The sequence below is a fragment of the Oreochromis aureus genome, linkage group 20 (assembly GCF_013358895.1).
Source record: "Oreochromis aureus strain Israel breed Guangdong linkage group 20, ZZ_aureus, whole genome shotgun sequence".
NCBI lineage: Eukaryota > Metazoa > Chordata > Actinopteri > Cichliformes > Cichlidae > Oreochromis > Oreochromis aureus.
In genome coordinates this window covers 11626277-11641548 of record NC_052961.1, presented here as the reverse complement: position 1 = coordinate 11641548, position 15272 = coordinate 11626277, and the positions used below count along the sequence as shown (strand labels likewise).

General features: G+C 39.0%; 1 protein-coding gene across 1 annotated transcript; it reads left to right on the top strand.

Moving 5' to 3' along the window:
• The first annotated feature begins 10446 nt into the window (after window positions 1–10446).
• Window positions 10447–13676, top strand: mfsd4ab (major facilitator superfamily domain containing 4Ab). Its single transcript, XM_031738894.2, has 10 exons — window positions 10447–10806; window positions 10906–11104; window positions 11330–11572; window positions 11701–11863; window positions 12028–12143; window positions 12284–12457; window positions 12608–12755; window positions 12849–12919; window positions 13062–13182; window positions 13313–13676. The coding sequence occupies exons 1-10, from the start codon at window positions 10577–10579 to the stop codon at window positions 13420–13422; spliced, it is 1575 nt and encodes a 524-aa protein (XP_031594754.1). The 5' UTR covers window positions 10447–10576; the 3' UTR covers window positions 13423–13676.
• Window positions 13677–15272: the final 1596 nt, after the last annotated feature.

Below are 15272 nucleotides of genomic sequence, written 5' to 3'. Positions count from 1 at the left end.
CCACTTTTAGTTGCCCTTTTATGCACCTGTTTTATGTTTTACAGTACTAGCAAGAGCATGAAATACTTTATAAGACATTTTGTCTCATAATTTTTCTGCATTTGACATTGTTTTTTATGTGTTCGTAAGGCCAAACTTCCATAAAAGGCAACTTTATTCCACAGAGATAACAAAATGAAGCACAAGCACAGCAGGATTTCTTGAGGTTCTCGGCCTTTCCAGTCATCTGACAGTTTGCACACTTAGATCAATATCTCGCTGGTCTTACATATGCTGGATATTCACATGACCTCTGACAGAGAGCATTAGCTACTTATTGGAGGAAAGTGTTTACTCAATCAGCCATTTCCAGGTTCAAAAAGAGACCATTGGCACCGAGCTTCAGGGAGCCTGTGCTCGTGCATGTCTCAGCATAAATTAGTAAAGCCCCTGTGTCAGTCTCTGTCCAGACGGGAAGGTGAATCTCAGCCACAGGCAGGATTAGCTTTAATCCCTAAACATCGTACATGGTCCTTCTCAGCTGGGAGCCAATTCAGGCAATCATCATTGTCCAGATGTTTTTAAAGGCTTTTGATTATGGCTATGTTTTATCATTTTTAATGCATTTCCCTGTTTTGTAGCAGAGATGTATGGGCAGTAAGCAAACTTTCTCCAAAATATACAGGTGCAAAGATACGAAAGCACAGCAAATGACTAATATTGAACGAATTGACATCTGGACACTGATTTTGACTGTTTCTAAAAGCTCTGTCGGTATGTTATCCTATACTTAATTGTAATTAACCAAAAACGCATGCATTTCACTGACAGACAAGAAAGCCAAAACATGCTGAAGTACTGCATACAACATATGAAAGCGCTAGAACATTACTGAAGCTGCTTCTTTTCCTCACTGTCAGCCTTGATGAAAACAAACGTCTATTTTGACCGGCACACTTCTTAAAGTGATGGTGACCTGCATTTATAGTGCCCGATGCATTCCTGCGCTATAAATCTGACTCTTACCTCCTTCTCCCTCTCCTGTGTCCCTCGCTGGACCAAGTATGGCATCCCCTCAGCCTAATACTGTATGGAGAGACAATGGGTAGTGGGGGGGAGGAGTTACTATGTGAGCAGGAGCTAGAGTGGGGAGACAGAGGGAGTAAAAGCAGAATGAAAACTGGGAGAGAGAGAGAGAGAGAGAGGAGGGGGGCGCTCAGGAGGGAGATCGCTCGCTCACAATACTCTCAAAACACGAATGTGATGAAACGTTACATGAATGGCAATTCACCCCCCCTGCCCACCACCACCCCCTTCCCACCGCTCCTCAAATACGGTAAAAACAGCAATCCAAAATCTGTCTTCATGTGGGAAATGTAAGGAAAAACAAGAGACCGGGAAAGAATGGGTCCTGATTTTAAACAAGTCCCTTTCTTTGGCTTTCTTTGAATGACTTCTTAAGATTCGTAGTTGGCAGAGTGCCCATGGGTCCTGGATGGAAAAGGATAAAAGAGGGGCTGAGGTAGGGGGGCTGTCTATTGTGTTTGTTCCCTTCCTTTCAGTCTTGGCACTCCGGTTGATCTTTGCAGCCAGTTTGCTGAATATTCCACTCATTTATTCCTTGGTGGTATACAGAAGATTACATTTTTTTCTTATTCACAGTGCTCATGTCTTCTCCCACTGATGACACAAACTTTGTCTTTTGTCGTTCTCCACGTACAGCGTTGACAGTGTGGGTTTAAAATTTGAAGGCTTTAAGCCAGTGCTGCTCTGAAGAGCCTGGTGTCTTTAGAGTTTCTCTAGCTTTGTTTGGGCCTCTTTTCTCCCTCCTTTGTCCTCCTTATAGTCTATCACTAGTAGAGGGAGACTGCTGTTTTGCCTCGTGAATCTGAGCTGAAGACAGCAGGTGCTGTTGCCCCTCTCTGAGCCACACTCAATCACAGCTTTCTCCCCCTTCATCCATTTCCTCTACTAATACCCCCCCCCCCTCCAGCTCACATCGACAGGGGGAGGAGGGGGGGAGGTTGGATAAGGAGAATGAGCTACTGTATAATGAAACACACCCAGAGAAAAGATGCAGTTTGCTGAAGGTTTTAATTGAGTGACGTCACATTGGTGTGGTTAGAATGGCTTTATGAGCCGTGTGACACAGAATCGAAGTCGATCATGTAAACAGTGTAAAGGATTAATGCAACTGTATCGCTTGTCAGTCACCACTGCTGCTTGTGCTGCATCAGTGCCGCAAGAAAAGCCCTGTTTTCACTCACAGTCTACACCCCCCACCCCTCTTCCTCCTTACCCAGAAACCCTTCGTTCCCTCTCGCTGTCTTTCTCTTGCTTCCCCTCAAATAGACACACAGGCTTGGTTCATTACTATTCACCAGGTTTCACTAAGACACGCATCATTGCTCTGCTCTCTACAACTGTGTCGGGAGAGGCGCGGGGGGTGGGATAGGAGGACAGGGAGAAGGAGAAGAAGGGAAAAGCAAGAGATATCAAATGATAGAAAAGAATAAATCTCTGTTGTTTTCTGTCCTCGGACATGTGTACAAACATATATTACCAGACAGCTGTATGCATGAGTTGTTCTCTCCTCTGGCTGACAGAACAATCTTCAGGGGGGAATACAACTGGTTCAGTCCTCAGTGAAGAAATCTGTTATCCTTTTGTGGGGTTTTGAATTCATCTTGCCTTTCATTGACTCTGCTGAGATCATACACTCTATCACAGCATTCAAATTATTATCTGCACTGATATACTGACAAATTATTTCATCCATGAAAATGGGCACAGTGCTTGATTTTCTTTCTGTGTGTTAGCTCAGTCTAAGGCATCTATAGTCTAGAGCACTTCACTGTGAAACTAATCCTTTGTTATGCTGCTTTTAATTGCATTCTTTACTCAGCTGCTGTCGCTAGATTACAATTATTCGCAGGGCAATGCAAAACCATAAGACAGGAGGAAACTATGGAACAGTGCTAAGTGGATTTACTGTTAAGTGGAGCCGCAGTGACTAGTTAGTCCTCAAAAAAAGGTACGATAATCATATGATTTGATGCTATGACCAGAAGTTCCCTGATTTTAGCTTAATAAACATCAGTATTTGAATAGTGTATCTTTACTGTTTATTGCTGAAATATTTGTGAACAGCCTTTTAAAAATGTAATAGGCATTTTCTTATTTGCACAACCAATTAGTCAGTACTGAAGCCACAGTCACTTTAGCCCCTACCATATTTCTCATGAGCTGGGCTTGAGTGGCATCTGATGAGTAATATATTTAAAGATTAAATGTACTATTGCAAATTAGAGCCCATCAAAGACAGTAAAATTACTCTAAGAGGTTTTAATGTGGGGCAGCATGGTGGCGCGGTGGTTAGGACTGTTGCTTTACAGCAAGAAGTTCCATGGATTTAAATTCACCATCTGCCAAAGCCTTTCTGTAAGGAGTTTGCATGTTCTCCTCATGACTGTGTGGGGCTTACCACAGTTCATAGACATGCAGTTAGTAGGGTTTAGCTAATTTATGATTCTAAATTGGTCCTATCTCTAAATGGCTGTCTGTCTCTCTGTGTTAGCCCTGCGACAGACTGACAACCTGTCCTGGGTATACCCTCCCTCTTGCCCTATGGCAGCTGGAATGGCCTCCAGCCCACCAATGACCATGAATTGGATAAGTGGAAGAAAATGGATGGATGAGTGATTTTAATGCAAACATTAAAGCATTAGATGAAAAAAATCCAAACAGAGAAAAACCTAAAAATAAATGTTTAAAAGTGAATGTGAATTAGAAATACATTTTTCAAATGTTTTTGAATTATCTGTCAAAAACAGATGTCATACTAGAGCAAGAAATGACATAATTAGCTATTAAACAGCTATCAACAGTAGCAGCGCTGCTCTACTGATCTGAACTACACAAGCTCCAGATGTGGGATCAGCAGCTGTGCTTTGAGCTGTCTTTGGTGTGGAATCCTGACTAAAGTCTTTGGATAATCATCAGTGGTCCACTGAACTTAAACATCAATTGACATATTATTAAAGCCTCAACTATTAGAGGAAAAGGGTATTACTCAGTCCAGTTCTTTACAAAACCCGAGTGACATCCTCAAAGACGATTTATACTCATTAGAACACAAGAAAAGCCTTTTTTTAAGATTCATGATAAACTCTGGAGCTACTCCCACAAGGCCAGGCCTTATTTCTCTTGCTTTCTTCTTTTTACTAATATGTATATACTAATTGTGCAACCCAATATGTTTTGTTTGAAGTTTTTTTTTCTGTTTTTTTGTTAGCATAATTAGAAAACTCTTTTAATTAGTATACCTGCTAAATGTTTACTGGGGGTATATTTCATTCATTTCTTCTGCAATATACACAACAAGCAACTAAAAATAAATGTTTGTTTGTTTGTTTGTTTGTTTGTTTGTTTTTTACAAGATATGATTATCCATTTTAATTCAATTCAGTTCGATGAAATTTTATTTATATGGCATCAAATCACCAAAACTGTTGCCTCATTGGACAATAGCCAGTTATTGTTGCCATTAATGTTGCCATAATAGTTACTGTCAAGATCCCATTATTTTGTTTAATAGTTCACAAGTCATGTTTGATCACAACACTCATTTGACTCAACATACTTACTTTTTTTAACACTGGTAAATATTGGAATTTTCTTCTAGAGGGAACACCATCCTGTACAGCTGTTTAGATGTTAATTGGAGCTACACCTGAGATAACTTGAAGGCTGTGGAGATTAATGATTTGGTGAACTATGTCAGATTCAAGACCGTTTTCTATGCCACAAAGGTTGTTCTCGCTTTACTTGACTAAATCACCGTGGTGACTCTTAATGAACATGACGTTGTTTGAAGCCATTTATGTTGAGAGTTTCAGTCTAAGATCAACTGAAAGTTCTAGTTTAAGTGCTCTATACGTTCTCTGCTGGGGGAATTATAGCTCTTTATACTATATTTTACTCTGAATTCTTTGTAGATTTTGTAATTATGGATTTGTGAATGTGGAAGCCCAACAGGGGTTGAAAATTAGCAATAGCTATAAACTCTATATGCAGCACATCAATTTCATGCTCCATACTGGTATGTTAAACTATATGGTCCCTTTTAACATAAGTAAATAAGAAATGTATCATTAGCGTTACAGTGTTTTTGACATTGACTTCTGGTGCATTAATCTATTGTCTTATTTGCAATAATTTTGCATTTACGTTTTTTTATGAGCATTTTGTCATGATCATTTGATAACAACTGATTGGAGCAGGCAGTGCTCAAATGTATGATGAAGAAGAGTCATACAATGCATGAAACACCCCTTTTTACATGAGTGTACAAAGATCCTGAAGCAGGGAAGCCTGTGTTAACAGAGACTGGTGATAAACATTGTCGTGATACAGTTATCAGTGACTGGGGTTTTTAGGTTTTGTCATTCCAGCTAACACAAAGAAAGCTCGGCTATGTTGAACTTCCTTTCTTCCTTAGTATAGCCCTCTTCGTAGTGCGCCCCTCTGTAATGAAAAGTGTTAGTTAGTGTAAACCCTGTAATCACTTTCAAATAACCTAATTTATTAAAGCATCGTTTAAAGTCCTGTGAATAATTATAATTACACTAGATTGGTATATTCAAGCACAAAGGGGGTTCACAAGGGGGTGAGATCTTAACTGCATCACCAAATGCTAGGTTGAGAGCACAGAGCTCCAGAGAATGGCACTGTTTTGGCCTGCACTCATTTCTGTTTGCATACCACATTTCCCTGGCTCTATTTTGAGCCTGAGGAGATGTGAGCGGGTGCACTGCAGGGCATTTCCATCCAGGGCTACAGGGACTGTGGGAGAAATGCGGATAGGTGACCAATATATTTCTTATTGCCTCAGAAGGAGCCTGTGCCATGGCTACTTTAGCTTATCACTTTAGTTGTGTTAATGCATGATTTATGTATGCCTGCCTGAGTCGATAATTGTATACTATGTCATTGTGGCTTCTTTCTTATCATGCCCATTAAAGTAATAATTTTACGTGATTATTTTTAATGTGAACAGAATTTTGAAGATGTATTTGAGAGTAGCATAGAATTAAAAGGGGTTTCTCTTCTATTACAAAACATTTGGTCCTTTGCTGAGCAGGCTTTTTGGATCCTAAATGAATTGTATATAGTATAAAGAAGCAAATACAAGAGGTGAGAGTGAGGGGAGAAGAAGGAAAACTAGCATTCATCTCATGATTCCTGTCACATTTTCCTGGCACTGTCTCTGGCCTCTGATTGAAGATTGGATAAATGTCAGCTTATGGAGATGAGAAAGAAGAGCAAGATAATGCTGTTTTGGACCTTTATATAGCAGCCGTCAGCAACTATGTACTCAACTAAGAAAAATGCTGTGCTGGAAAGGTAGACAGTAAAACAGTAAATGGACTTCATAAATATATAGTGCTTTCTGAACACTCTCTGTTCTCTGTATTCCCTTACAAGTAAGGGGGAGAACAGAGAGGACAACTGCTTAAAAGGTATCATTTTATATATTTAATTATTTCTATTTGGTTCATCATCATATTTTTTTCATTCTAAAGAGTCAATTGAGTGTTTACATTTTTTTTCAGAGGCAAACCAAACTGAGTTTACCTTGAATGGCATGAAGGCAAAGCTTTTACACCATCTAGTGTTGAAAGGATGAAGAGAAGGCTGCTGTTCTTGAGTTACTTTGTTCTTTCACTGGGATGTTTGAGTTTCACTTTGCAGAATTTAAACCATCTGTTTAAGACGGTTTCAGCAAGTGAAATGAAACCAAATAATGGCGGATTCTAGTTTCAATTTTTATCTTTCATCTATTTTCTACTGAAAATGTTCCTGTGTCATTTCTGAAATTTTTATATAGAGTCATGTGAAAATGAAAGTAGACCCTCTTTCGATTCATCCGGTAATTAGGTTGTATTTACCTCATTTTAAGACAAGCTAAGACCACGTGTCACTTTTTATTTAACAAAATGAATCCTAAATTTGGAAGCAGTGTACACCCTTACTGCTTCCAAAGGAATAAAGAGGAGAAGTAGCAGATGGGTGCTGGTAATCAAATGCACTTAAATAACTGATCATCAGCAAGTGTGAGCACCTCTATAAAAGCAGATGTTTTGGCATTTTGTTCATTTGGTGCATTCAAATGGGTGATAACACAATGCCAAGGAGGAAAGATATCAGCAATGATCTTAAAAGAACTATTATTGCTGCCCATCCATCTAGGAAAGATTATAAAGTGATTTTCAAACAATTTAAAGTCTATAACCCTACAGTGAGAATGATTATTTACCAGTGGAAACCATTCAAGACAATTGCCAGTCTTCACATCAGGATCTGCAATGCTCAAAGAAATTGCAAAACCCCAAGGGTTATCTTAGGATACAGCCTTTAGTTGGCATCAACAGACACAACCAAAGTCGAGATATCTGGTCATAATGCACAGTGCAACAGCATAAAACACAGCATATCTGCACAAATGCCCCATACCAGCTGTCAAGCACAGAAATGGAAGGGTGATGATTTCAGCTTGTTTTGCAGCCACAAGACCTGGGTAACTTGCAGTCATTGATTTGACAATGAAGTCCTCTAAACACCAAAGTATTCTACAGTCAAATGTGAGGCCATCTTTCCAAGAGGAAAAGTTGGCCCTAATTGGGTCATGCAACAGGACAAAGATTCCAAGTACAAATCTACAACAGAATGACTGAAAAAGAAAAAAAAATCAAGGTGTTGCAATGAGCTGGTCAATGTCCAGACCGCAAGTGGCTTGAAACGCTGTGGCAACATCTTAAGAAAGCCGTGCATAACAAATCACAGCAAACCCCAATGAACTGAAACAGCACTGTAAAGAAGACTGGGCAAAAATCCTTCCCCAATAATACGAGGGACTGATATAGTCACACAGAAAGCAATTGCTTCAAGTTATTGCTGTTAAAAATGAATGTACAAGCCATTCATGGGGTGTACTTAATGTTTCACACACTGCTTCTACATGTCGTTAAATGAATATTAAACAAGTAATTTAAGTAATTTTAAAACCTGGCATAAACCAGATGATTTTTTTTTTATTGACCCTACTTGCAATACAATACAAAAAAAAAACAATATACAATTGAAATTAGACATTCTGCACTGCACTGCAATTCCTTTTAAAGTATATTCCAGTGCAAATAGTAATGAACTTTACATCTTTTTTAAATGTCGGCAAAGAGCATTTCTTCTAGTACTTGTCTGAGATTTTTAATTAGACGATCTGAGACCTTTTTTGCCACAGGCAATGTGAAAACTTGAAGGCTGCAGTCAAAATACACTCACAAGAGACTTTTCAGTGAAGTAGGAGAGATCTTATGTTTGGCAGTCTAATGTTAATTAGATGGGATTAGGTTGCAGTTTAAAAACTCATAAAAACATATATTTTCATGGTAAAAAAAAAAATGTATTTAAAGCAATTTTAAACTAAGAGAACGTGCATGTGAACCAGCTACACAAGTATACATTTTTAAGGCAATATAAAGGCAGATGAACTATCGCTTCCTAAACTAACCAGGGTAAATAATAATTTAATTCAAAAGTAGATGTCCTGCTTCAGTAACCAGAAACTGCTGTTTATTTTTAACACTCCCTGACATGCCTCTAAGATAATGTTAGTTGACAATTACCAAAAGGAGGCAACTTCTGTTGCTGTATCTCCAGAAGAGGAAATGGATGTTAATGAATGCCTGCTGTATAAACACACGTATTTCTAAAGTTAAAGTAACTGACCTTCATCTCCATGTCGAAGACAAATCAGTTACACATCTTACAGGGCTAACTGTGAATCTTAAATACAACACTGTGCAGAAAGATACAGCTACAGGAAAATGTGACTGTTTATGAATGTTCTATATAAGACGTGCAAATACAACAAACACAAAGAAAAGAATCAAGATTAATTTTTTTTGAAGAAGAAGACATCTGAAATAATGCATGCATCACAGTTTTGTGTTTAGGGGGAAATGCAGTCACTGTAGATGAAAATAAACATTCAAATGATATACCAGATGATGTGCTGATTACTGATTGAATAAAATTGGACTAAAAAGTACTACAAATAAAAAAATAAAATAAAATAAAAAAAAAAGGTTGTCAGTATGTGAATATATAGTTCAGTAAAACTCCTAGTATCTTTTACTGCACCAGTGCCTGTTATAAAACCCATGATTAAAGTTGAACAGAGTCAGTTTTAATGAAAAACCGCTGTTAAATTTGCCTCCACATTTTACAACCTTGCCGGAAGCCCATATTTGGCCACAACTAGTAGAGATTTGCTTCTTTTATGCAATCATTATAGGGATTAGCTATTAACTCCATTCATCCCTCCATTCAATTTCTTCCACTTATCCAAATGTATTAAGTCCTTTATTTTATTCATACACCTCAAGGTTAAGTACTTCAACAGCTGACTCATCGCACTTCATTACTGAATTCAGTTTTTGTTTTTTTTTTATCCCAAATAACTCTCCCAAAAATCGAAATCATGTTGGAGCCTTAAAGTGCGATTTGTCTGCTAGTTTCTCTGCAGTTTGACATTAGTTCTTGAAGTGGAGGCCAAGGTAAAGACTGCAGTTGCTTTTCACACATTAACTATCCTCACTTGCCATCCTGAACTTTATACTGGGCTGGCACTATACTGCTAATATGTTAAAAGTGCTACACAAAATGATTAAATTAACAGTCAAAATATTTCATACTGGAATGAAAGAAAAAGTAAGTAAGCTTCATCATCCTGTGGCAATGAATGTCTGAAAAAAGCCATCAGACTAGACAAAGTGTACCAGTGAACCAATAGTTATAGGCATGTTGCATACATATATAATATTGCTATAGACTATATATTGACTTTTTTTTTTTTTACCCAATTCTAAACAAAAATTATGTTTCTTAAAGATTTAAAATACAATTTAGAAGCCTGAATGGATAGACAGTGACATTGTCTTATTAATTATAGACACAGAGATTTTATAACCAAGAAATACTATAGGTCTAGTTGCAGTGGGCAAAAGTGCCAGTTGGCCGAAACACAATTTTTGTTTTGTTAACATTTTATATCATATTGTGATGTTTTTATTACACAAACTTCTTTTGTAATGTGTCTGAGTTGTCCAGGTGTCAAAGAAAATGCAACTTGTAAATGAGACACACATGGATCATTGCTTCCTGAGTGACACATTTTCCACTGAATGATTCGATGTACCACTGCACATAAATGCACACTAGCTTGTAGTATTTCACCTCACAAACCCGTTTTCAATGCTAATCATTGACACAATTCAAGTGGGGATATTTTTGTCGGAAGAATCTCCACTTCATCCATTAACTCGAGAGGACATCCTTTCCTGTTAAGCAATACAAAGAGGTTAGGGCTTAAAGCTTTAAAAGGGATCAAGAAACTCATTATGTTGCAGCAAGTATCCACGGAAACTCTGTGAAGCTGCTTTCCCATAACGCATATGCAAAATTTGGTTCTAAAAGGAAAAAAATATCATCTTGAAAGTTTCACTGAGCTACATCAATTTTTATTGAGCCCAAGATGTTTCTGGATGAGCGGATTTTAACTCTGTTCAAAAGGAATGCCCATCACACACTCACTTACTGGAGTGTTTTCTTCAGCTTTGGACTCTGCATTGCTTTTCTTGGACCTACGATTTTAGACTTGCAATGTCAAACAAACTCAACACTTAGACAGATCACCTGGGTATTTTTTGCCCAGCAGTTCTGCTTATTGATTGGCAGCTCTGTTGGTGGTATTTTCAAGAGGACGTAAGTATCACAATCTCGCAACTAGAGTCTGTGCTGTCGTATAAAAGTCTTGAAGGCATGCATAAATGACCTCTTGTTCTCTCTTTTCTTTTTTTAAAGGTTGTTGACCGCTCTTGCGGCCTTATTTGTTTCTGCTCTTATCATCTCTGTAATATTTGCCATCATCCCTCTGTGCAATAATGTCCTTGTTTTGGCCATTGCCATGGCTGTGTCTGGTTTGGCAATGGGTGTCATTGACACCATTGCTAACATCCAACTGGTGACCATATATCAGAAGGACTCCGCTGTTTTCCTACAGGTGAAAAAGTACCGACATGATCAAAATACTGAAATTCAATGAGCCAATTCAGATGTGTTTGCTTTGTCTGTCAAGTATTATCGAGATATTATATAGTGACAAAACGATGAGAATATTTGCAAAAGATTCTCAATAGGAGTGCACTGTGAAGTTAGTGCTAGTAATATACTGTGTTCTTCAAAAACTGCAGTAAGTAATGTCCTTGGCCTTTCTACTTTTTTGCAGGCTCTTCATTTTTTCATTGGGTTCGGTGCCCTAGTGAGCCCACTGATTGTAGATCCTTTCCTCTCAGAGACAGGCTGTGGGAATCACACAGGGAATGAGACTGAGGTCATACATCATTTCAGAAGCATGCTGAGAAACAGTCCAATCATAGAGCACAGCATACCTCTGAGTAACCTGTCCCATGGGGTAGAGAAAGAGGAGTCCAGTGTGCACTATGCTTTCTGGATCATGGCACTTATTAATGTAAGACCCTGAACAGATGTACATTGAATGAGAAGAGGCGGGTTTTTTGTTTGTTTGATTGTTTGTTATTGTATGATTATTGTTTCTTGAAATAAGAAAAAAAAAGTTGAATATTTGTGTACTTTCAGCTGCCTGTGCCCATTGCAGTCCTATATTTGATGTATCGAGAGCAGCTGATCCCATGTTGCCCCAGTGGCACGCCACGTCTTTTGGACAAGGATGAACTAGCAATGGAGAGCCAGCAGGGGGCCGAGGGCCCAGCTGTGGAACAGAATGAACATGAAGCTGGGGGTAAGGATATAGAGGGAGAGATTTTTGCACTAGGACTTTTATTTTAAAATGAAAAATACACAATTTTCATGAATTTTCAACCAGTTTAGATAAAAAAAACAAAGGAATGAATCGCACTTTGTGTGCACCAATCTGTCATTTTGTGACTTTTTGCCCTGTTACAGGTCATGGGAGTATCTTTAGCTGCTGTCAGAATGATAACCTGCGCGAGCTGCCTTTATCCTTCTTTATGATTCATATTCTTGGTGGGATGGTGCTTTTTATGACTGATGGTATTGTGGTGAGTGAGGAGTGCAGATAAATGACATGGTGTTCATTTCACCTATTATTTTACACATAGTTTTATGTGTGCTTACAAAAATTGCTCCCCATAAATCCCAGAAAGTAGAGCACATGAAAGAACGTCGATTTTCATTGCAGGGTGCATATGCCGGCTTTGTGTACACCTACGCTGTGGCACCACCGATGTCCTTGCCTCATAAGACGGCTGGTTACCTGGCCAGTATCTTTTGGGCAGCTATCACTGCTGGACGTTTGCTGTCCATACCACTCTCATATCGTTTCCAGCCTGTGAAACTACTCATATTCAACCTGGTAAGGCCAATAAAAAATTTAGAGGGCCTTCATCACATCATATTGCATACACAATAGAAATAAAATACACTGTAAATGTCAAACACTTGGTGATATAAATGCTAAATGGAACATATTTCCTCTTCTTTGTCTTTTGTTTGTCTTTTACAGGCAGGAGCTATTGTTACTGTGTTGATGCTGCTCATTTTCTACACCAACAGCATCTTTCTGTTTGTCGGGACCTGTTTATGTGGCCTCTTTCTGAGCAGCATATTCCCTTGTATGCTTGCCTACACTGAAGACATCCTTGACTACCAAGGTAAGATGAAGTGTTATCTGTGCATTAAGAATAACTCAGCAGTAGAATGAGTGCAAGAGGCGAAGTAATAAACTATGCATGCATTTTTTACAGGTTGTGCAACCTCTGTCCTTGTGACAAGTGCAGGGATGGGAGAGATGGTAATGCAAGTTCTTGTTGGCTCAGTAAGTGTGATGACTATCTTCATTATTAAAGAGAGAATGTGCAGAAGTTGAAAAATAGGCTTTTAATTGCAAAGAAAAAAACAAGCCCAGTCGAGATTTAAGATTCATGTTCAGGAGTTTAATTTTGCTGTCTCATCTGCAGATTATTCAGACTGAAGGCAGCTACAGCTTCCTGCTGTGTGGAATGATAATTGCCTGCATTGGTTTTATCCTCTTTATTGGTCTCCTGCTGTTCCATCGAATGCACAGAAATTACCTCACAGGTACAGCATCAGCCAGAATCCTCAGACACTCCTTTGAAATAAATAATTGTGGGTGTGCTGAAAGTTTGTTTGTTTTTGTTTTTTTGGTTGCTCATCAACCCCCTCTCCAAACCCCCTGCCATCCAAACAGGAACCTCAAAAAAGTCAGCCATGGTGGAGGAGCCAGCAACAGAGCAGAACGGGGCAGTCAAAACAGAACAGATCAACATGGAAGAGAGTATTCAAGACAGCCCGAATTGATGTGTATTTAACCGCCGACTGCTGGAGACTGAGTACTGCAGTACAAAAATCATCAAATAGTGTGTGCAAGTGTATCTTTTTTTGTGTGTTTTGCAAATCAGTACTGTTTTAAAAGACAGTCTGGTCTCTTAAATTGTTTTTATAAATTACAACCTGCATTCATCAAATTGTGTTTTATTGTGTTTTATATTGCTTTTACAATGCAAGAATTATGAATAAAAAAATGTTAAAAAACCTGACAAGTACACAAGTTATTTTGATACAGTTAACTGACTCTAAATGTTGATTTTTCTTGCACTCAAAACACCAGCCCCAGGTTTTATATTGTTTAACATCCATCCAACATGAGGACTAGTGACCAAATGTCGAGTTGAGTCCTCCAGCCTTTGAACAGTTAGTCAATCTGTAACAAACCAGAACAGTAGCAGCAGCAAGAACTTGTTCTTTCTACTGCAGTTGGCAAACAGTTCTGTAAGTCCCAAGTACATGTTGTTAACCTTACTGATCCAGAGCCCACTGTCCACGCCACTGATCAACATGAGAAGAGCTTCCACCACTGCCTCCATTAGCTGTGTTCATTCTGATTATTAGTGAAGGGGACTTGACTGGGGTTCACAGGCTGGAAAACCTTAGAAATAAATAGTTATTGTTAAGATGGTTCTGCTTATGCCTCTGAATTTGTAGGCTGACGGAGGGAGGAAAACCAAACCCAGCTTACACTTTAACAGAGCAAAGTACACCCTGCACAGATCAACACAAGTTTCTAAAGAAATTGATTCAGTAATACATTTTCTTCCACATTTCGGCTGTTTTTGAGGAGATTAATTGTTGCCTACTTTCCTTAGCTATTAAAAATGAGTTATGGGGTTCGTAGTCATCCATAAAAGTAGTCCATACTATGGCATCTCCAAACTTGCTCTTTGTCAGCAAGTCAACCTTCAGGTGACCAGCAGGGAGCGATATAGACAGCATTTTTATTGTGATTAAAAACTTTATCTGGACAATGGGACAATCAAAAACATTTGTTCTTCCTTCCTATTGCAAAATGACCCTATTGCAAAATGGCTCTTCCTATTGCAAAATGGGAAGCAGATTTATGAGTCAGCCTAGACCCAAAACTTCCTCTCTCAAATATGCTTAAAAACCTTTAAATTGATTAGAATCCCAGTCTACAATTAATACAAAACAAAATTCTACATAGAGTGCACTATACAGGTCAACGGATGTTCAAGTTGGGCTTTACATCTTCCAACAATAAACTGGACAACTAAATCCACGCTCTTTGGTTCTGTCCACCAGTTCAGAAGTTTTGGCACGGGATATGTGAAGACCTATTAAAGTGTCTGAAATGTAACATTCCAACCTCCCCTCTAGTGTGCTTGTTGGGCAACTTGGATGATGTCACTATAGAAATGAATATAGCCCGCATGGTTTTCACTGCCCTATGCGTTGCTAAGAAAACGGTGCTCATAAACTGGAAAAATAAAAATAATACTCATTCTGACCAATATAGAGACCATCTAATAGATCACATTAGTCTTGATACAGCCTCTGCCACCACATTGGATCAATCCTTCTGAGCTCCTTTGTTGGCTCCATCGTCTAGTGGGGCTGGGGGTCGTAGTTTTGTCCCGCCTTTGCTATTGTGGTTGATGTGGCTATAGGGACAGGCTTAGGGCATCTGGGGATCCCCTAGGGACATTTCCCTGGAGGGCTTAACCCGGGGGCTGTGGTCATGACCTGGTTAGGGGCGCTGGTGGCTCTTGGATGGTGTTTTCCTGGTGGCTGCATGCAGCAGGGCTGGGGGGGGATCTGTGGTGGCGGACGTAGGTTACTGGCCTGGTAGCCTG

What these genes read in the sequence shown, in the direction of transcription:
- mfsd4ab (XM_031738894.2), top strand. Translation starts at nt 10,577, where the DNA reads ATGTTTCTGGATGAGCGGATTTTAACTCTGTTCAAAAGGAATGCCCAT. An exon ending in GGTGGTATTTTCAAGAGGAC is followed by an intron (nt 10,807 to 10,905) that starts GTAAGTATCACA and finishes CTTTTTTTAAAG; the next exon opens with GTTGTTGACCGCTCTTGCGG. An exon ending in GCACAGAAATTACCTCACAG is followed by an intron (nt 13,183 to 13,312) that starts GTACAGCATCAG and finishes CCATCCAAACAG; the next exon opens with GAACCTCAAAAAAGTCAGCC.